Source organism: Notamacropus eugenii, chromosome 4 (assembly GCF_028372415.1).
Source record: "Notamacropus eugenii isolate mMacEug1 chromosome 4, mMacEug1.pri_v2, whole genome shotgun sequence".
NCBI lineage: Eukaryota > Metazoa > Chordata > Mammalia > Diprotodontia > Macropodidae > Notamacropus > Notamacropus eugenii.
The window spans coordinates 421325105-421348513 of record NC_092875.1 but is presented as its reverse complement, the minus strand read 5'-3'; the positions used below and the strand labels follow the sequence as shown (position 1 = coordinate 421348513).

Below are 23409 nucleotides of genomic sequence, written 5' to 3'. Positions count from 1 at the left end.
ATTTTGTTAGTATCCATCCTATTTTCAGCAATATAGATCCAAATTGTCCTTACCCTGCTTATCGGACATTTTGAACTGGATATTCTGTGGGCCATTTCAAATGCAACATATCTAAACAAGAACCCATTATCTTTCCTTAAACTCATCCTTTCCCCCAATTTCTTTAATTTTTGTTGAAAATGTTACCATCTTAATATCTTGGTCAATAACCTCAGAATTATTCTCGATTCCTATCTCTCCCTCAATCATCATATCTAATCATTTGCCAGATTTTGTAAATTCTAACCTCCATAACATCTCTTACATTTTTCTCCTATAATTCACTCATATCACTACCACCCTACTTAGGCTGTTAGCATTTCTCACCCAGAATAGTGCAGTAGACTCCTAATTGTCATCCTTGCATCCAGTCTCTACATCCTTATTCCTAAATCCTGATCACATCACTCCCCTATTCAAGAAAGTACAGTGGCTCCTGAATGAAATACAAGCTCCTCTATGTGGCATTTAAAGCCCTTCACTACTTAGCTCAACCTACAATTTCCAGGCTTATGATACATTAACTTCCAATTTCCCATCTTCATGCCTTTCCTCAGACTGTCCCCCACCTGAAATTCACTCCTTTCTCACCTTTGCCTCTTAGAATCTCTATTTTTTTAGACATTAGCTCAAGTGCCTCCTCTTATAGGAGGACTTCCCTGTTCCTCCCTCCTCTTAGTACCTTTACCATCTCACCTCCTTGTATTTATTTTGCATGTAATGTTGTATGTGCTTATATGTACAGATTGTCTCTCCCAACTGAGTGAGAGCTTGAAAGCTCCTTGAGGGTAGGAATAGGTTAATTTTTGTCACTGTATTTCTAGAATCTAGCCCAATACCTAGCATTCAGTAAGTGCTAAATGGATACTTCTTGATTGACTAATCCCCTGTAATTCCTGTCCATATCTTTAGTATATATCAAAATAATGACAATTAAGAACCTAAGAAATAAAAATCAAGGGCAAGTCACTCCCCTCCATCTATTGCTGAAAAATAATTCTAACCATGAGGAACAGCCCTCAAAAGGAGAACTCTTTGTTTTCCTTTGCCATGAACCAAGACAATGAACTCATCATTAAGTTGTTTCTGTGTGATTTGAATTGTTAGCTTGAACTCTTGGAATAGTCAAGGATCTCATTTAGAAGGTTCCAAAGTATTCTGGGGTTTGGTGAAACAAAGTGTTATCTTGTAGTGTTTTCTGCAAACAGAAGCGTCAGAAGGACCTCATCATTTTTAGAGAATCCTTCCTTTTGGACTTTATACTGGATGACTCAAAAACAGTGAATGCTTTTATCAAGTATTTATATTCCTGCGTTATATCTCACTTGATATTGACAGTCAGAGGATCATCAAATAAAGTTCTCTGTTTTCCCTAGAGGCAACAAGGTAGCTTAGGAGAAAGAGAGAGTACTGGGTCTAGAATCACGAGGACCTGAGTTCAAAATCTAGCCTCAGATATTTATTTACTAGCTGTGTGAGCCTGGGCAAGTCACTTAACTTCTATCTGCCTCTATTTCCTCAAATGTAAAATGTGGTTCATTGCAGCACCTACCTCCAAGAGTAGTTGTGAGGATCAAATTAGATAATATTTGTAAAGTGCTTAGTCATAATGCCTGGAATTAATAAATATTTATATCTTTCCTTCCTTGTTGCCTCTATTAAAATATTTATACAATTCATTCCCTAATTGATAAATCACTAAACTTATGAATCACATATGACTACAACTAATTGTTACTAAGTGAAGCTCCACCTCCATTGCTATCAATCATAGTTAGCACCACTTCCTCACCGACTTCATTTCAGGTTTCCCTGAAGTAGATGCTCCTTTAGCATCTGACCTCTCGGGCTGCCTGTGTGGCACAGAATTTGCTCTTTTAGAGACTACCCTAAGGTTATTTGTCTAGTTGTCTAGGGATTATTATATATATCTATATATATATATCTATATATATATCTATATCTATATATATATATAGATATAGATATATATATAGATATATATATATCTTTAGTTTGTATTTTTCTGCTTACCTAAGGGCTCCACCTAGACCAAGAGCAGATGGGGAATCCCTTGGGCACATAGGATGGAGAATCTCTTTAGAGGTCCTACCTAAGTAAAGCACCAGCTGCCCACCAGCAACAGAATATAATGAATGACCCCTAAGCTAAAAGCCTGGGTCATCTCTGAAAGAGCCAGTTTTAAAAGAGCATTAAAAATACCTTCCTCCTTTCCCCAACATCCCCTACCCAAGTCATGTGGCTTGATATATTTAAAACAAAGGGGGCACTTACAGTAGAAATTAAAAACAAACAAACAGTGGAACAGCAGAAATAAAGAGACAGAGAGCTTCAGTAGAGAAAACTAGCAACCAAACATTAGCTTTGTTATCATTTCTTAATAACTTCAACATCTGTACCATGGAATGTTTCACTATGAAGTTGCTTTGTGCATTACCCTCATGGCTGTCCGTGGTTCTCTCTGTTTTAATTTCTCTGCAAATACCTGCCATGGTAAAGACATGTGCTTGAGGACCTAGTTAACTTTTGGCCACTAGATGGGGAAACAATACACTTAGAAAAGTAACGTTTTGCAGAAATTACCCTTGTTCTGCTTGGCTCCAGAGGACAGAGGTAAAAGTGATGGGCTGAACCTATGATGAAGGAGCTCTGGGTTTGATGTAAAGAAAAACTTCCCAGAAACTGGATCTATCTATCCACCGGTGGGAAGAAGGCATCAATTATGAATTACTCTGTATTATATTTATGTTTCAGTGTCTTATCCCCACCACTCAACTGTAAGCTTCATGAGGACAGGGACTATGTTTTATCCAAACTTTTTATCTCCTTCAGCTTCTAAAAGTGTTCTTCATATAGTAGGTGCTTAGTACACATTACATGAATTGGGAAAAAGGAAAAAGAAAAAATAATATTCTGCACCTCAATTTGTTACCTGTAATTTTCATTTGGAACTCTCCCCACTCTGAATACTCTGAATCTGGTCAATGTTAAACTATCTTTAAAATTATCCCTTTATGATGCTCTAATCTCTCAATTATATTTCCAAGTTTATTTAGATCCAACCTTAAAAAAAGGAAAAACATATGACGGTCTTTATAGTATGACTTCCAGCATTCTGGGAAGATTTCTTGACCCCCAAATACCTGCCCTTTTTGATCACTGATTACTGATAACCCACCAATGAGAGTTTCATTCTTTGGTTTATGCAAGGATTTTGCATTCTGCTTAAAATACAACTACTACTGACATTTTACTGACTACTACTGATATTTTAATCTTTTTTAGAGGCATCTGGTGGCACAGTGAATAGAACTTTGGGACTGGAGTGGGGAAGACCTAAGTTTAAATCTGTCCTCAGAGACTTACTAGCTGTGTGATGCTGGGCCAGTCAGTTAACTTCAATTTGCCTCAGTTTCCTCAACTGTAAAATTGGGATAATAATAACATCTGCCTTGAAGGATTAGATGAGATAATATTAGTTTTTTTTAAAGCAGTTAACACATTGCTTGGCACATAGTAACTATATAAATACTTATTCCTTCTCTTTCTCCCTTTATTAGTAGTAGAATAAAAGCTTGTTGATGCTGGAGACTGTGTCATTTTGGTATTTGTCTCACCAGTGCCTAGCACAGTGCTTGTCACATAGTAAGTACATAATAAATATTTATGGACTGATAGGCACATTAGGTAGAACCTTTATCTAAGAATAAGTTTTGATAGAGATAATGTAGAGAGATGTTGAGGTCCAACAGAAGGGAGATACATGTTAAGATGGGGAAAAGGCACAGAAAGAGAACAATTAAAAGTCACAAAACACTTTCTTCACAATAACCTTAGAAGGAAGATGGTATAAATATTTACTCCCATTTTACAGATGAGGAAACTGAGGTTCAAAAAAGTAGCATACCCAAGCTCGCACAGCTAGTAAGTGACTGAGCTGGGACTCTGATTCCAAATTCAGTGTTCTTTCACCAGATTTTGCCCCTTCAGGTGACTTTACAATTTTGACTAAGTTTTCTCGTTTCCTTCACAGATATATGGGAATATATGTGTGTGTATACATATACATTTATATACATGTATATATATACACACACACACATATACATACACACATACATATATGTATATATAATTTCCCCCTGATTACTAATTCCCTGATTGTTTTTTCCCCCTGATCAATAATACTATCTGAGGTAGCATAGCATTGGATAGAGAGCAGGTTTTGGAGCCAGGAAGATGTAGGTTCAAACCCTACCTCTGACACATACTGGCTATGTGAATGACATTTATTTCAGTAAAACTGGGATCCATGAACTTTTGAATAATTTTTTTAACAATTAATTTTCTTTGTAAGTCTACATATTTTATTTTTTATCCATTTAAAAACATTGTTCTGAGAATTGATTTATAGGCTTCACTAGATTGTCAAAGGTATGCTGGTAAAAGTTTAACAACTGACTCTCAAAAAATGTACATGACAGATTTTAAAGTTTAATCTGCATTATACAATATTTTCTTCAACATTTTCTTAAGACTACACAGTGGACAATATATAAATACATAGAAAAAATATTTTTATATAATAATTATTGTAATATAATTATAATATACATATTATATAAATCAGGTCCTAATGTTACAGCATTTGCAGATTTCTGAGGTGTGAATGCTCACACCAAAAATTTAACAATGAGTTCACTATAGTTTGTGAGCTGGCTCCGGTATGCCCCTGTATCCATGACACAGAAAAGAGGAAGAACTCCTGCTCTAAAGTTGCAGAAAGAGTGCTAACCTGGGCTGGCAGAGAAGATCCTTACAGGAGAGGTATCAAACACACAGTCCAAGGTTCAGAAGACCCTCAGTTCTTGTTCTCTGGGAATTAAGAACCTTAGAGACTACAGAGTCTTTTGACTCCATGTTTAGTGTTCACAGGTCACATCTTGGAAGCTTAATTTGACTCAGCCCTGGAAACATAACAGAGCTTGGATATAGAAAGGACTGAGAGATCGATGGTACTTTCTCAGTTCTGTGGGTGGCAGCACATGAGTATTTTGAGTTGGTGAGGAAAAAAATGATCTGGTTAATTCCAATAATGCAGAGATTCTAACACCTATTAGCTGTGTGGTTATTGTAACTCACTTGCTTTTCTGAGTTTCAGTTTCTTCATCTGTAAACTGGATGGGTTGATACTGGCACTATTATTCAGGGTTACTGTGAGGAAAGTGTTTTGTAAACCTTAAGTATTTCATTAGGTGAACTCTTGGTATTGTTTCACAGGTCATAGCATCTCAGAGTGAGGAGAGACTTCAAGGTTTATCGATTCTAGTCTGGACGTGAAAAGAGATCCCCTCTAAAGGAGTCCTGGCCACCTGACCTTGATTTCCACATTTTTACAAAAGGGGTCCCTGGGGCTCTTTGAGGTGGTCTGTTTACCTTTTAGTGAGCTCTAATTGACAGGAGGGTTCTTCTTACACCAGTCCTAAATCTACCTCTTTGTAATGTCTTTTCTTTGTTCCTAGTTCTGCCCAGTGGAGAACTGGTGAAGAAAAAGGATGGGAACCAGACTTTATTAGGCATTCCCTGTGTGCCAGGAACTGTGCTAAGCTCTTTTGCCTCTTACTACAACCCTGTGAGGTAGGTGCTGCTAACACTAACCCTCCCTCCTATCTTTTAAGTAGAGTATTTCACCCTATAATTGTTACCACTGCATAACCTTTTTTTTCCAGGCCAGGTTTATGTGGTTTATAACCTTTCATTGCATAAACATTTCATGGCATAATTCAGTTCATCATGCCGCTTAAAAGGTAAACTGAGCAGCAATGTGTATACCAGTGTCATATGGATACACATGTTTCTCCACTATTGTGAGCCCTGAGCCTAGAATTCTCAGTGAATGTGCATTGTCAGTATTCAGTTTTAATGTATATTCACAAGTATTCCATGCATCCTAATTTTGCACCAGACAGTTTAGTAATGATTTTTAAGTATTACCAGTACAATTAAAAAAAAAAAGCTTCCATAATGGTTGCACTCCATCTTTTTGCACAAAAAAAAAATTGGCGTAAAATCTGTGATGATTATGTGGTGAAAATTTGGTAAATTATTAAGGCAATCAGAGGTTAAGTGACTTGCTTAGGGTCACACAGTTAATAAATGCCTGAGGTTGCATTTGAACTCAGGTCTTCTTAACTTTATTATGTATTTTAAAATAGGCAATCTATACTTTTTCTTCAAGTCATTTATCCTGAGTATAGGACTAAGGATGAATCCCTGGAGACCAAGGATAGATCTTGGAGAAGGTCACTAGAAACTTTTCTCTAAGTTGACACTGAAGATGTCCAAGATGATATTAATGACTGCCCTTTGAATTTGGTTGAAAGAATAGGTCTAAATTCACTTCTCTGTACTCTTTTCTAGCCCACATATCTCTTTTGTCCACTAGTCCAATATGAGGGACTATGTCAAGTTAACTTGCTCCTTCAGTCTGCCTCCACTTCCCTCACCATCTTGGTTAATTCCTTTTGGATAAATCCTAGTTTTATGGTATGTAACAAAACTCAAACAGTACTCCTGAGATGGTTAGAATAGAGCAGAGAACAGAGACCATTGCTTCAGAGCCATATAATGCCAAAATTACTAATTTGTTGCACTCACTGCCTCCACTTTCTCCCCACCTTTAACCTCTTCCAACCTGGCTTTCATGTCCACCACTCCATTGAAGTTGTTCTCATTAATGACATTAAAGTCATTAATGACATCCTTATGGTCACATTCCAGCGGTCTTTTTTGTCTCTCCTAATCCTTCTTGACTTCTCTGTGATATGTGGTACTAGAGAGCACCTTTTCATTCTTGATTTCTTCTCCCTGACTTTGTTTCTGCAGTATGTCATGGCATTCCCATGGTTCTACTTCTGTCTCTGCCTATTCCTTCTACATCTCTTTTGCTGGATCCTCTTTCTCTTTTTCCTTTTAAATGTCACAAGATTCTAAGCTAGGTCCTCCTCTCTATATGTACTTTTTCCCTTAAGTATTTAATCTATCCCTATAGCTTCAGTTATCTTCTTTATGCAAATGTGTTTTTCTATACCTCAATAACTCTAAAGAATTTTAGCTATTTTAGTTCCATATTTCTATATGCCTGCTGAATATTTCTGCTTTAGTCCCTCACCCCATTTATCCAAACAGTTGTGAAGTCCTGCCATTTTTATCTGTAATTGCGCGCTCTCTCTCTCTCTGTCTCTCTCTGTCTCTCTCTGTCTCTGTCTCTCTGTCTCTCTGTCTCTCTCTGTCTCTCTGTCTCTCTGTCTCTCTGTCTCTCTGTCTCTCTGTCTCTCTCTCTCTCTCTCTCTCTCTCTCTCTCTCTCTCTGTCACTCTTTAGCCTCCTCTCTGCTGCTGATGCAGCTGCCCTAGTTCAGATCTTCATTTCTTCTTGCTTAAAAATACCGACTAATAAGTCTCTGGGTTCACCTATCTTTAAGCTCTCCTCTACATTGTTACCCAAATAATCTTCCAAAAACTAGTATGATGAAACTACTCCTCTGTTCATAAATTTTCAGTGGCTTCCTATTGCATACTGAATAAAGTATAAACCTCTGACTCTTATTCAAGGCCTTCCATGATCTGGTTCCAAGTTATTTGTCCAACCTTGTAGCATATCTTTATGTGTTTCCGGAAAAATTGGACAACTTCCTTTCTTTCCTTCTAACCCTCTCCTCTTCTACCTCTGTGTTCTTGTTCATTCTTTTCCAACATGACTGGAATGGACCCTTCTCACTTTTCCTCTCACCACCTAATCTCTCTCTCTCTCTTCTCTCCATCTGATCAAGCCCTTACCTTCCTTTAAAGTTCAACTCAGATATTACTCCTTCCATAAGGACTTCCCTTGATTTCTCCAGGTGAAGGGGATCTCTCCCTCTTCAAATTTCTTCTAGCACTTTGGCAGGACTTTTTCTTTGTACTCTCCTCACTCTCCTTTTGATTATAGTTATTTGTGAACTGTTCTTTCCATACCCAATTAGGGTATTGGGTTCAAATTGAGTTACTTTACCATGGTTTAACCCCAGATCACTCTGGCTCCCACTGATGGGCTAATAACAGGTCCCAATCCAAGCCTCAGTTGGCCACTATTTGGGTTTCGATGGCTCAGAGTGAGTGTAAATAGCAATTGCCAACCTTTCTGGTTAGAAACCCTGAGAGTCTTCCCTTCCTAGTTTGATTTTATTTTATTTTTTGAGTAGGCAAACTAGACCATCTTTTGCCTCATTTCTTACCTAGCCTTAAATCACTGGTGTTACCTCAGACAAACTGAGACCTGGGAAAGACCTTAGCATAAAAAGGCCGAGGTATCTCATTGCATCTGGGGTCATTTCCGGTGGTCCTGACCTATGTCTTGCCACTGGACTCAGATGACCCTGGAGAAGAGAGTGAGGCTGATGACTTTGCACAGCCCTCCCTTACTTCAATTCACTTGTAAGTCAAAACACCACTCCTGATGTCTTTGGTCCTCTTGAGAACAAGGGACAAACAACAGTGTGTAACCTTCTGGAAAGCTCTATTTGTGTGGTGTTTATTTTTGAATCCTCTGAGATCACTGCAGTGCCTGACACAGAACAGGTGTTTAATAAATGTGTTTTGCATTGATTCCTTGCTGCAAAGACCCGTTGTTTTCTGTTAACTAAAATGTCCTTCCTTAATTTCTCCTCTGTCCCCATTTTTCCATTTCCTTCCTTTTAGCCTAATAATCTTCCTCTGTCACAGGCACATTATGAACAGAAAGTTGATATTTAGATGTTCATGCAGATCTATCCTGAAAATGATTTTTTGGGGGGACCAAAGAGCATACTAATGACACAAATAAAGTTTTCCGTGAAGTCAACGATTCTCAGTGGATGATAGCAACCTCTAGAAAGCTATACTACAATCTTTGAGTTTACACAAAGAATGAGGTGGGTGTATTTGCTACTTACTTCAGCTCAGGGGGAGTTTTGATATTTCTAGGAGGTAGACTTGGAACTGGTGGTTGTGTTGGGTAAGGGGCTGGAGGAGCTGGTTGAGACGCAGGATGTGCTGGTGGAGGAGGTGGAGGTGGTGTGGTCACAGAATAAGGTGCTGTTCCTTTGTTGGAAACTGAAATGCAAAGAGATACAAAGAATTAAGACAGGTCATAAGAACATAAGATCATAGATTTAGATCTGAAAGGGAATTTACAGATAATCTCATCTAGTCTAATCTCATTAATACCTATGTGAATATGGATCTAGCAAGGTGAAGCAACTTATCAAAGGTTACACAAGTGGCAAGTATCAGAGCTGGAATCAGAACCAAGAAGTTGATTCTAAATCCAGTCCTTTTCCTGTACCATACTGAGTCATGAGGAATGGTTACTTTTTAATGTATGAAATAAAGATTTTTAACATGGATCTGCACAGATCATACCACTTTTGATTTTGCCTCAAGTACTCCTGCTTCTCAGTTTATCAAACCCCTCACCTCTCATGATCTACAGTTTTACTCAACTTCAGAAAAGCACAGGGATGGCCTTACTCTTTATCTTTTCACACACAGTTTCCCTTCCACAATTCTTAAATTAAATTCCTCTACTAAACCACAACCTTCTGTCCCTTTATCTCTCTCTGTATTTTGCCCTTCCTAAACTTGTCCTTCACTCTTATAGCAATGTCTGCTCAATCTGCCCCTCTCTGTTTTCCTAGGTTCTAGCCTCACTTTCTCTTCCCTGAAAATCTGAATCCTTCAGCTGGCTTCCTTTCCCTTTTGTCTTATTGCTACTTAACCCCTTCCAAACTCCAGCCCTGAATTACTCCTAGCACGGACCTTTTTCAGGCCTGCCCAAATGGTACAGAACACTTCTAGAAGTCACACAAGTGGGTTGACTGAGTCCATTAAAAATATATGTTATCCGATCTCAGTTACACTCTTGCTGCCAAATGGCAATCCTTTTACTCCTTCCTTATTAATTCCTTCTTATTTTTCAGAGCAGCTATTCAAAACTTTCCCTTCTCTCCTTGATTCAACCATTCCTTTAGGCTGATCTCTCCTTCCTTTCCCAGCTAAACCCGTATACAAAAAAGCTATCTTTGTTGCCTGTACTTTCTTTCCCTGCATTAACTCCTCAATCCTTTGTAATCTTTCTTCCAAACCTACCAGTCAGGGTTGCCATTGATTTCTTTATTGATAAATCCAATGATCTTTTATTCAGTCCTTATCATTTCTGACCTCTGCAGACTTTGATACTGTTAAACACTCACTTCTTCTAGAAACTCTCTTTTCCTTTATTTTCATGACACTGCTCTGTAGCAGCTGCCTTCCAATCAGTTTGATTAACTTTGCCCCCATATACTAGTGTACCCCAGAATTTTATCCTGGTCCTCCTCTTTCTCAACTCTCCACTCTCAGTGATCAGGTCCCATGGATTTAATGATCGTCTCCATGTAGATATCTTCTAAGTCTGCATGTCCAACTTTCATTTCTTTTCTAAGCTCCTGGCATGCATCTTTAATGTCTACTCTTCCCCAAACCTACCCTCCCTCCTAAGTTTCCTATTTCTTCTGTCAAAGACACCACCATTTTCCCAGTCATCTAGGTTTGCAACTTTGAATTATTCTCCACTCTCCCTCAGTTCACATATCCAATGAGTTGTCGTTCTTGGCAATTTTACCTCTTAGCATCTTTCATATCCATCCCTTTCTTTCTACTCATATGATATCCACCCTAATTTTAGCCCTCATCAGCTGTCAACTAGACTATGTCAATGACTTTCTGATTGTTTTCCTTAAATCCAGTCTTTCTCCACTCCAACTCAAACACCACCCACTCAGCTACCAAAGTGATTTTTCTAAGGCAGATTTCAGACCACATCACTTTGACTATAACAGTTCCAAGGCTCAAGAATTCTTCAGGGATCATAAAAATGCCTTTATGATAAAATACAAATTCTTCCATTTGGCATTTGAAACCCTTCAAAATCTGCTTCCAACTAATCTTTCTAGGTTGATTACCATCACTCCTCCTCACTCCACCTTTGTATGTACACAATCTTTTATTTTTTTGCCTCCATATCATTCCCTAGTCTGCCCTATTCCCCAATGCCCAGAATGCTGTGTCTCTTCACTTTAACCTCTTAGAATTTCTAGGTCCCTCAAGGTTCAAATTGATCAGATTCCCCCAGTTGTTAGTGCCCCACCACAATCTTTTGTATATAACCTGCATTTACTTATTTTTATACTAGTCATTTTTTCTCTTCCATTCCCTCTGCTGTGCGATAGAATCTAATCTTGTCTAGTACAGAAACTATCATGCTTTTGTATTTGTATGTCCAGTGGCTAGTACCATGTCTGAAATGCAGAAAGTGCATAGTAAAATGCTTTTTTGATTAAATCATTATTCTAAAGATCCCTTTGGGGGGGATTCAGCCTTCATTCTAATCTTACATTGGAATACAAATAAAAATTTTTCCTATGTAGCACATTACATGGTCTCAAAAACTTGGGTAAGCTTTCTTCTTGGCTTACTTTTCCAGAGTGATTTTTTTTAAAGCCCTTAATATTATGAAACTTTATCAACTTTGTGCCAGTTTTAGTCTTGGACCTTCATAGCTGTTATTCTTTTCTTGATGTACATGGAGCAGACCTACTTGTAGGAATAAAGGCAAGGACAGATTAAAGTTTTATTCATCTTTAGGACAATGCTTTCTGTTTTGTTAAAAAAAAAATCCTTTTAGATACTTTTTGGCACTTTTTTGGCCTTTTTAGCCTCAATAGAAAAGTACACCGAAGTCTTCTGAAGACTGTCCTCTTAAAAGTCATTTTCTTTCTCCTTTCTCCCACCCATTCAATACCTTACACTTGACCATATTGAAGGGCTCTCACTTTTCTTGCATTCATATAGGTCTGTGAGATTTTTCTGCAGGTTTTTCTCCATCAGCATGACATTTTACAACCTCAAAAACTTTTTCTTATAAGAGAATATGAGGATTTCATTTGTTATTGTGCTCTTCCTCTTCAGATCAGTTATCAAAATGTCAAGCAAATCTGGTCCTAGCATTAAAATTCTGGAGCACCATACTGCTAACACCTCTCCATCTGGAAAATGACCTTTAATTCTACCTTTGTATCACTCCACTATTTATTTTCTCCAATTTCATGGTAGCAGAATCTACTTTGGAAAATTGTCAAAGGACATATGAAATTTTAATAAGATGCTAAACTAATTGGTTAGGTAGGCTATTATTTAAATGCTACTTCCCTCATTAAGCTTGGCAGTATGTACACTAAAGCCTTTTTTATAATTACAATTAACAGTGAAATTCATTTACTCTGGTAAATTATTTGGTGATAGTCAAACATATTCATGATAATATGAAAATTTATGCAAAAATATTAGTCTTTTCTCTCTATGAAAACATGAAGAAGTTTTAGCTAAACGTAATAATAGTATTTGTTCTGAAAACTCACTCTGTATTATGGTGTTTAATAACATGGCAATTGATAATTTTACTCTTCTCTAGAAAGAAAATAATGTTTTTGAACTATAAAGGACTTAATAACAGTAACAATGAACAATAAAAGACATATCACAAGAACACTATGAAGTAAGTTTGTGCAAATTATATTATTCCCATTTTACAGATAAGGAAGCTTTAAAAAATTTTTTTAACTTTGTACTTTCTATTCTGATACACTTTAAAAATAAGGACTACTTCTCAGCAATACAAGGGCCTAAAACAATTCCAAAGGACTCTTGATGAAAGATAACCATACACATCCAGAGAAAGAACTATGGAGTTGAAATGTAGAGTGAAACAGTCTATTTTTGTTTCTGTTTTGTTTTTCTTTCTCATGTTTTCTCCCATTCATTATAATTCTTCTAAGCAACATGACTAATTTGAAAATGCTTTTAATAGGAATGTATGTGTATAGCCTATATCAGATTGCATGCTGTCTTGGGGGAGGGGACAGGTAGAAAATTTGAAACTTATGGAAGTGAATGTTGAAAACTAAAAATAAACTAATAAAAATTATTTTTTTTAAAAAAGGGTTATACCATTTGGGGCAAAATCGTCTAGTCATTCAAAATAGGGTCAACCCATGCATTGCTCTGACCAGCACTGAGTGTTCTCTGAGCTTGGGCAAGCACTGGACAAGTACCTGTGTTCCAGCCAGGAAGTCCTGCCATGAATCAAACTTGTTTCATTGTTGCTGTTATCCCCTATTGCCAGGGCTATAGCTCATTTTGTAGCCATTCGCATAACTATTGGGATCTCCTCACACTGCCTTGGGGGCCCCCCCACTCATGGTGGCCCCCCAAAACATGTGTCCAGAGCCCCTCCTTGCCTACAAGCCATTTCCCTCACTTTGAAATTAAACTTCTGGTTGATTCCTAACTCTCCTGTCTCTAGCTTGCTGTTTGGCTGCAGTCATCCATAGGTTAGAGGCTGGTTTGGTCCAGTTGACACATGGATGGATACGTTGATTGGAATACAAATCAAAATTTTTCCTATCTAGCACATTACATAGTTTCACAAATTTAGGTATTTTTCCTCTTGGTTTATCTTTGCAGAATGATTTTTTTAAAAAACCTGTTATATTATGAAACTTCATCAATTTTGTGGTAATTTGAGTCATCCTTATTTGGATTATATTAATTCAACTATCTACAACACAGGCCTTCTGATGTGTTGCTTCTTCCCTGCTGCGGAAATAGAAGTTAGATAAATAAACCTTTTAAAACTATGTCAAAAACAAGATTGACTAATATCTGAACTCAAGGATATTCATCCTCATTAGCTTCTTTTACATGTCAAATACAGGAAACTTAGTGCATGGGCTTTGTGACATTGATTTTAGCTGTCTGGAAGTCTTCTTTTCCTTCTTTCTCATCTTCTTGACTATGTTCCAAATAGTCAAGGTTGTTGAACAAGTAGTTACTGAGTAAGAGGGTTGTATCGTAAATGGAAATTATTTCAGGGGAGATATATAACAGTTGTGGATTGTATCTATATATAATGAAGAGAACTGTTCTTTTCATTTAAAAAAAAGAGATTCTAATTGATTCAATCAATAAGAAAAATCAGTATGGCCTATTTACTTGAGAAAGTAAAGTTAAGGAATTATAAAGAAAGACAACAGGAATTGTCAGCTAAGGGAAAAGGAAAAAAGTCATTATAGAAAATAAATTTACAACTTTGGGTGACTAGGAGCAGAGTTTTTAACAGAAATAGGGAAGCTAGAAAGAAGTTGAGTTTTAGCTTTGAAATGTAGAGTTTGCAAAAATAAAGCCGCTATCCACTGCCTGGAGAATGGCTAGACGATTTATGGTCTGAAGCAGAATGAAGTTAGCAGAACAATTTATACTATAACATAGATATTGCAAAAACATATCATTTCTAAACCATTCTGGTCAACACAATAATCAGTCATGACTCCAGAGGACTGATGGTGAAGCATGCTGCCCACCTCCTCACGGAGAGACGATGCAGAAAGAGACACATTTTTGGACATGGACAATATGAGATGTTTTGTTTGACTATGCTTATCTGTTACAAGAGTTTTGTCTTCCTTCCTTCCTTCCTTCCTTCCTTCCTTCCTTCCTTCCTTCCTTCCTTCCTTCCTTCCTTCCTTCCCTCCCTCCCTCCTTCTTCTTATAGCTATGATCCTACAAAACTGCGATTTCATTGGCATAGGGAACTTATTATGAAACTCTCCCTACCAATTTATCTGGTTCTGTAACTTGGAATCTTAGCTGCCCTGAGTACTGAGAAGGTAGATAACTTGCCTGGGGCCACACACAGCTTGTGTGTGTCAGAGATGGGAACAGAACTCAGGTCTTTCTAACTCCCAGGCTAGCTTGCTATTTGCTACACAAGCTACCTCTCAATGAAAATGATAACAAAGCAGGCAAATTACAGGCATACGTCAGAGATGTTACCTCTTTGATTTCAGACTACTACTATAAAGTGAATATATCAATAAAATGTGTCACATGAGTTCTTTGGTTTCCTACTGAATATAAATGTTATGTTTGCACCATACTATACTCTATTAAGTGTGCAATAGTATTAAGTCTAAAAAAGTACATCCTTTAATTAAAAAATACTTTATTGCTAAAAAATGCTAACCATCATCTGACCATTCAGCAAGTTGGAATCTTTTTGCTGGTGGAAAGTCTTGCCCAGATGTTAATAGCGGCCAACTCATCAGGGTGGTGACTGCAGAAGGTTGGAGGAGCTATGGCAATTGCTTAAAATAAGACAATGAAATTTGTTGCATTGGTTGACTCTTCCTTTCAAGAGGCTGTTGTAGGGTTACGATTGGCCTAATTTCAATATTGTTGTATCTCAAAGAATAGGGCGGTCCAAGGAGAGGGAGAGAGATGAGGGAGCAGCTGGTTAGTGAGACAGTCAGGACAAACACAATATTTATCTGTTAAGTTCACCATCTTATATGGGTGTGGTTTGTAGTGCCCCAAAGCTATGAGAATTACCAAAATACAACATGGAGGCATGATGTGAACACATGCTGCTGGAAAAATGGTGCCAAGAGATTTGCTCAATGAAGGTTATCACAAACCTTCAATTTATGAAAAAAAAAATGCAGCATCTGAGAAGTGCAATAAAACAAATCACAATTAAATGAAGTATACCTTCAATACCATACATTCATAATATACGAATTATAGTAGATAGTCTCATTCTTGGAGAATTGAATAAGAAATACACTTTCCTTCTTAGGAAACAGTTTGTACAGTGGATGTTGAATGCATTTTATAGTGCCAAAGGTGTGAAATGGGAGGATCAGGAGGAAGAGAATCTACATAGCCAGATTTGTGGACTTCTTATCAGCTGACTTATGATGATAGGAAATCCATAAGCAAGGGAGCAGAATTTATGTAAACAGGTAGATTTTGTTTTTCAGGTCAATCGCAAGAGTGGCATTAGGTGGTTTTCTAGAGCAGCTGGAAGGTAGAGCACTTCTAGAGCAGCTGGAAGGTAGAGCAAATTCACTTAAGTCAGAGACTAGGTGTTTTCCAGCAGCAACTAAGGCAGAAATGACAACATAGAATGAAGAACGTAAAGAAAGAGAAATTATGTAGATTTACAAACTTTCCAGATGCCAGCTTCCATAAATCTAGGAGGCTATCAAATCAAAACTGATTTTCCCCTTTCCTCCCTTTTTATTTTGAAGCTAGGCTAAGATTTGGTACCAGTTTGACTAACTTGCTTTAGATGCTGTAAGGAATGTGGTTTAAGAAGAATTTTTCTGCAAGGAAGAAAGTCCAAGAAGGGGGTCACACCAAGGCTTTGATGGCCCCCCAACAGTATCCTTTTCCAGATACAGCTAAACTATAGAGTCAGGTTTAAGCTCTATTTGAAATAATAAAAGTACATCTATAAGTATGATTTGGAGGGGGGAAAGGGAAAGGTAGGAACCAGGGAAGGGAGAGAAACCAACAACAGAAGTTACATGCACTCTCAGACTTTAAACTTTAGCTCTTTCTATCAAAGCCATTTGTTCCAGGTGTCTTTATATTTAGCTAGTAGATTGATCATTGTTTTTGAAATCTCATAATTGGTTCTGTGACTTCTGGCCTCTGAGTGACTACCTACATGCTGAACTAAATATACCCACACCTAGCCAGCTGTTGGAAGCCTTCTTTCAGGACATTGACAAAATATCAAGGAAATGATTCTTCATTTTAAATCCAAAGGATTTCTAGGTACGTTTCAGGTTGTCATAGCATGCAACATGTTACTCAATTGTTTGTAACATTGCCCATGCCCTGAAATTTCATGGACAAAAATAAAATACAGAAAAATTCAAAAGTTCAAAAATTCAAAAAATACAAAAAAATTCAAAAATGCTCATCTAAGTTCATTAACTGGTTCTGGGAAAACACGCCGTTAAGTGAAATGATTACAGGAATTGCTAGTTACATAAGAATGCTATTAAATGGGTGAACAATGGCACTTTCACTGTGGGATTTCCCCAATTTGACAATAAGGGTTTAGTTGCAATGGATTGTCACCAATTTTATTGTCAAATTATATTTGCTGAGGGAACCTTATCTGGAGAATATATGAATTAAATTTCCTCATCCTAACGGCAGCTCTCAGTTGAAGCTGTTTCTTTGGCAGAATTTTAGATCTCAAGGAGGGCAGGGGAAACAATAAATGTTTCAAATATACCAGAGGCAGCTAGAGTAAACAGTGCATAGAGTCTTAGACTGGGGAGTCTGGAAAACCTGAGTCAAAATCCTACCTTATAGATACTTACTAGTTGTGTGAGTCCAGGCAAGTTACTTAATGTCTTGTGCCTATTTCTTCATGGACAAAATAGCAATGATAAAAATAACACTCTCCTCTCAGGATCATTGAAAGGATCAACAAATAACAAGTAAAGCACTTTTTTGCAAATCTCAAAGCACTATAAAAATGCTAGCGATTATTACCATTGCTAGTTTTATCATCATAGCTTTGTCCTAGTCCTGAAACGCAATTAGGGGTGAGGAAAACTGAACTTGTTATAGTCAGAAGACCTATCCTTCCAGTTTCACTCACTTTTTTGGGGCAACCCTAAGGGACCTGTGTTTTCATGAGATAACATATGGAATAATATGTAGAACATGGCAGGTGCTCAATAAATATTTGTTAAATTAATATACAAAAATGCTTTTAAATTTTAAGTTGATACAAAACTTAAGTTATTGATCCCATTACTCTCAAAATGTAGTGAATGTAAAATCTAATGAGATTCTCCCATAGTTTACAAGGCTTCTTACTGCTTAGGGGCAAGGTAATCTTGACTCCATACTGAGGGACTTCGATCAGTTTTCAAGCTTTCCCAATCTCCTAAAAGAGCATCATCTTCAACAATTTTAAGCCAATCAATGTTTATTACATGCAGAGCACTGTGGAAGAAAGAGAAATGAGTCCCTGCCTACAAAGACCGGATAATCCCCCAAGCCCAACGCCTCAATGCTGCTCTGGGGAAAGCCCAATGGAGTAGGAGTTAGGAAAGATCTGACACATGTTATAAACTTAGGCAATTCACATAACCTCTCTGGGCCTCGGTTTTCTCATCTGTAAAATGTGTTGGAAAAGATGACTTTCAAGGTCTTTTCCAACTTTAAATGGATAATCATATGTTCATGGCCAAATATAAATAGTAATATTCATTGAAGCATGTAAAAGCACACAAATCATCTAAACTGCAGGAGAAGAGACAGTTTCTTTAACAAACCTCTCAGGTGTGAGTTGCAGGCTTAGTAAAAGATGAACTTCAGGTCTTGAGCTTTCTCTAGTCCCAGTTCAGTCATAGCTTTTATCTTCTTCAAAGGATTTACAAATGGGGGTGGATAAGAAACATTTGAAAACCAAACTAGTGGGAAACACAGGAGTGGCACTCTGTTAGTAAGATGGAAGGCTTTGAAAGGGGCCACGGACAGGATTCAGGCCAGTTCAGAATCTTCAATTACAACGGAAAGAGAGGAGATACTGAAACAGCATTGTGCGGGCACTGATAATCAGGGCACAAGTCAGGATGGAGGGGAAGGGCAGAGATCAAAACCAATCTGATTATCAATGAGAGGAAAATAAGAAAAGGAAGTCTTTCATGTCTAGTCTGAGCTCTGCCTTTCAGGTGTTTGTAATCCGAAGCTGAGTGTTCAAGGTCTCCACATTGAAAGAATGCTTCAGGAAATTTGCTTAGTAAAACAAAAAACCAAAACCAAAAAACCCCTTGAGTTTGAAGGCCTTTCAACTATATGGACACTTGACATGTAAATTCTGTATTTCTAAGAGTTCTCATGCATTTGGAATTCATAAACCATTGCTTTTTCCTTCCCCACCTGGAATTTGGATAATTACACAGTAATGACAAATAAGAAATATGGCTACCTTTGGATGTTTCTCCTCCCCTCTCCCCATGTCACATATGACAAAATAACAACAGGAATAAGTTAATACATAATTGAAATTCTTTTGCCACAAGCACACATTCTGCAGGGAACCTCCGTTTAGCTCCTCTCGCCTAAGGGGAGGGGGACAGAACAGCCTAACTGTGAATTTCCTTCCTCTCCCCCACCCCCCAAATCCCTAAATGGAGCTTTTGTTCGGTAAATATAAAATTCACCTTGTTATTTTAAAAGCACTCTAGTAATCCACAGAGATAGCAACAGAGTTCAGTTCTCTGCAAGCATATGGAACTACTCTATCCTCCCAATTCCAGTCAGCTTGATGGATGTATTGGGTAAATTGATGACCCCATTTACAGAAATTCTTCATGGTCAACACTGGATAAATTAAATGAACAGGTCATACAAAGACCATTTCTGTATGGATCTGGAATGATTTATATATTTTCTCCTCTCCTAAAAGATCATCTCTCTAATTATGTTTTATTTAGTTTACCATGGCGTTGAGTTAGCAAGTTCTGAATACTTGTAGTCTCTTCAGAATGAGGAGATGTTGGCTGAGAGAGTCTGTTGTTCAATTGTTTTCTCTTGTGTCAGACTCTTCATGACCCCATTTGGGGTTTTCTTGGCAGAGATACTGGAGTGGTTTGCCATTTCCTTCTCCAGCTCATTTTACAGATGAGGAAACTGAGGCTAAAAGGGATCATACAACAAGTGGCAAGGGTAGGGAATGGTAAAAACTTGGGGATACACTAGGTAAAGCTGCTTCCAGTAGTTAACTCAGTGGGTAAAATACACTAAAGTATGCCCTTCATTCAATTCATCAAATCCAAACGAGGTGGGAGAGCCTGAGCAAAAGCATGGAGAAGGGAGTTGGAATGTCAGCACAGGGAGCACAGAACACAAGAGGATGAGTTTCCTGTAATCAGTCTGGGAAGACAGGATCACAGATTTAGAAATGCTCATTTTATAAGCCCATAGGCCAATAGCCTTATTTTATAAGGGAAGAAACTGAAACCAACAGAGTTTATAAGTGACTTGCTTAAGGTCACACAGATGATAAATGAAAGGCAGAATTTGAACCCAGTTCCTTTAACACCTAAGACATTGTTCTTTCTGCTCTACCACACTTCTTTCCTCTAAGAGGTTGGAGGCAGAATGTAGAGGGCATTGATAGGCAGAATGAGATATTCATGTTTTACGATATACAGTAGGGAAGCAGTAAGAAGTTACTGAAATGTCATAATTAGAGGAGTGACATGGTCAGACCTGTGTTTTAGAAATATCAGTTTAATAGTTGGTATGGAGAATGGGTGGGAGACTGAATGTATGGAGACCAATTCAAGACTATTTTAATAGTCCAGCAGGGAGATAATAAGGGTCTGAACTAGGGTGGTTGCTATATGAGTGAAGCAAATGGGAAAGAAATGAGAGATGTTGGAGAAATAGAATAGGAAAGACTGACAACGTGGACATAAGAGAAGGCAAAGTGTCAAGGATGACTCCCAGGTGGATAACCTAAGTGACAAGGAGAATGATTCCAATAGAATTTGGGACATTTGAAGGTAGGGTTTAGGGAGAAAAATTGTTGTTCTAGACTTGCTGAGTTTAAGATATCTATGGAAGAGAAAAAAAGATGTCTATGGAGCATCTAGGTCCATCTAGCATATAGTTGGTGATGTAGGACTAGTTCTCAGAAGAGAGATAAGAGGTGTTACTTATATGTATGGGAACTGATGACATCACCAGGAGAGTACAGAGGAAGAAGAGATGAGTGCTTAGGCCAGAGTCATGGGATATACCCAGCAAAGACAGGACATGAGTGATGTCCTAAGAAAGAACAGACAATAAGTAAGAGAATCAGGACAAAGCAATATTACGAAAACCCAGGGATGAAAGAGTGTCCAGGAGAAAGAAGTTATCAATGTGCAAAGGTTGCTGCAGAGAATGTTGTAAAGAGTAATGAGGGATAAAGAATGAAAAAAAAACCTTTAGTTTTACAAGGAAGAGAATTGTGGGTAACCTTGGAAAAAATGATTTCACTCAAGTAATTCAGGTAGAAGAAATTTTTAAGGGGATGAGAATTGAGTGGGAGGTGAAAAAGCTGAGTCAATTACCATAGTCAACTTTTTCTAGGAATTCCCAAAATTTACCTTGTATCTATTTTGTACATATGTACATGTTGGGTAAGAATGTTTCACGTATCTCTAGTGCTCTCAACAGTATCTAGTTCATAACAGGTACTTAATACATCTTGTTGATTGACTGAGTTTGGCTATGAAAGGGAAGACAGATATAAACTGATAGTCAAGGGGAGAAGAAGGTCAAGTGAAGGGTTTTTTTTTAAACCTGGGTTGTTGTCATCATGGAAGGATCCAGGAGATTAGAAGAATGTTGGACTCTGGGCATGAAGCATTGCATGTAAGGTATCTGGCTGTGCACTGAATAAAGCCTTGGGCTTGGAGTCAAGAAATCCTGAGTCTAAATCCTTACTTACTGTGTGACTCTGGGCAAATCACTTAACTTCTGTTGCCTCAGTTTCCTTAAGTGTAGCTTGGGGATAATAATAGCACCTATCTCTTAGGGTTGTTGTGAGAATAAAAGAAGATAATATTTTTGCAAAGTGCTTTGCAAACTTTAAAGTGATATAAAATAAGATGAGAGGATTGGATTTAATGACCTCTAAGCTCCCTTCCAGCTCAAAATTTATGATCTTATGATCTATTTCACACTTGGTGGATAGTTTTGTTAGTTTAGCTATGTTGCTTTTGTTTTTATTTTTATTCTCTGTTACAAGGAACAAAGTTTGGTGGGCAAGGGGAGAGAAATATATTCAGAATGAAGATGATGTAAAGCCAAAAATATCAATAAAATTAGAAGAAATGTAAAAGAATTTTCAGGGGAGAGATGGAACTCAATGTAACAAAATTTATTATTTTTGTTAGGATCAAATATTGTCCTAAGTGTTCAGGAAACCATGGCAAAAATAAAACAATCCTTGACCTCAAGGAGCTTACGTTTTACTAGGTTTGGGAATGGAGGAGAAAAGACATAAAGGGAAAAGAAAAGACATTCTGCAATCCAATTAAACAGCCTTCTTGCTATTTCTCACACATGACACTCCATTTCCCATCTCCATGCCTTTGCATAGGCTCTCCCCCCAGCCTGGAATGTGTTCCTTCCTTACCACTGTCATTCACATTCCATAGTTTTCTTCAAAGCTCAACCATCACATTGTACATGAGGCCCTTCCTGATCCCCACAACATCCAGCCTTTCCTTCCCTCCTGGTTATCTTTCATATACTTTTGTGTGTACTGTCCCTTCAGGGCAGAGAATGTTTCATTTTTGGTTTTGTATTCCCAGCATCTAGCACTGTCCTGATACTCATATTAGATGTTTAATAAATGCTTGTTGATGGATCAGACACTGGGTGATGTTGGCCTGTGCAGAGACCCAGATGGGGATAAAGGGAATATCCCATATATGGGGTAACTAGAGGATGCAGTGGATTAAGTGCAGGGCCTGGAGTTAGGAGGATCTGAGTTCAAATCTGGATTTAGACACTTCCTATCTGTGTGATCCTGGGCAAGTCACTTAACCCTATTTACCTCTGTATTTCACCTGTAAAATGGGCTGGAGAAGGAAATGGCAGACCACACCAGTATCTTTGTTAAGGAGACACTAAATGGGGTCAAGATCAGTCAGACACAACTGAGAAACAACTGAACAAAATCATTCCAATTTTTCTGGAGTATAGTTGGTGCAAATACATTTGAAATAAATAGGAAATAAATCTGAAAAGGTAGGTTCATGAAATTTTGTCAGACTTTGAATACCAAGCTAAGGAATTTTATTGCCCCTAGAATTAATAGGAAGCCGCTAAAGGGTTTTGAACAAGCAAGTAACAGTTACACCTGTGCCCTAGGAATATCATTTTGATGGAAAGATGAATTGGAAAGGGGACACAATAGAAACAGGGAGAACAATTAGTTTTGTGCAATCAAGAAATTATAAGAGGTTTTTAACAGAGTCAAAGAAAGAGCGCACAGGCCTCCAAACTTCTTGGTGAGGTGTCATTTATTTCTGAGCTTCAGAGATATTAAATGACTTCTCTAAAGTGAACTCTGCAAGTTGGGCTGGGACTGGAACCCAACTCATCGGGCATCAAACCCAGTCTCTTTCAATGCAGTGGATTCATGTTTATCTTCATATAAATTATCCATTTTGAGGAACATTTCCTATTGATTTTTTCATCCAACACTGGTTTCTCTTGGTACTCAGCATACTTCTAAAGTTGCTTCTTCCTTCTTTCCCTTTCCTTCCTCCTTTCTTTCTTAATTTCTCTCCCTCTCCCTCTCTCTCTCTCTCTCTCTCTCTCTCTCTCTCTCTCTCTCTCTCTCTCTCTCTCTCTCTCTC

General features: G+C 37.8%; 1 protein-coding gene across 5 annotated transcripts in view; it reads right to left on the bottom strand.

Moving 5' to 3' along the window:
- The window catches only part of FYB1 (FYN binding protein 1), a 195285-nt gene that overhangs the window by 49089 nt on the left and 122787 nt on the right, over positions 1-23409 (bottom strand). For all 5 annotated transcript variants that reach the window (XM_072605775.1, XM_072605773.1, XM_072605777.1 and 2 more), the window contains one exon: positions 9031-9190. In XM_072605775.1, coding sequence (XP_072461876.1) covers positions 9031-9190 — 160 coding nt within the window. The remainder of the gene's footprint in view (positions 1-9030; positions 9191-23409) is intronic.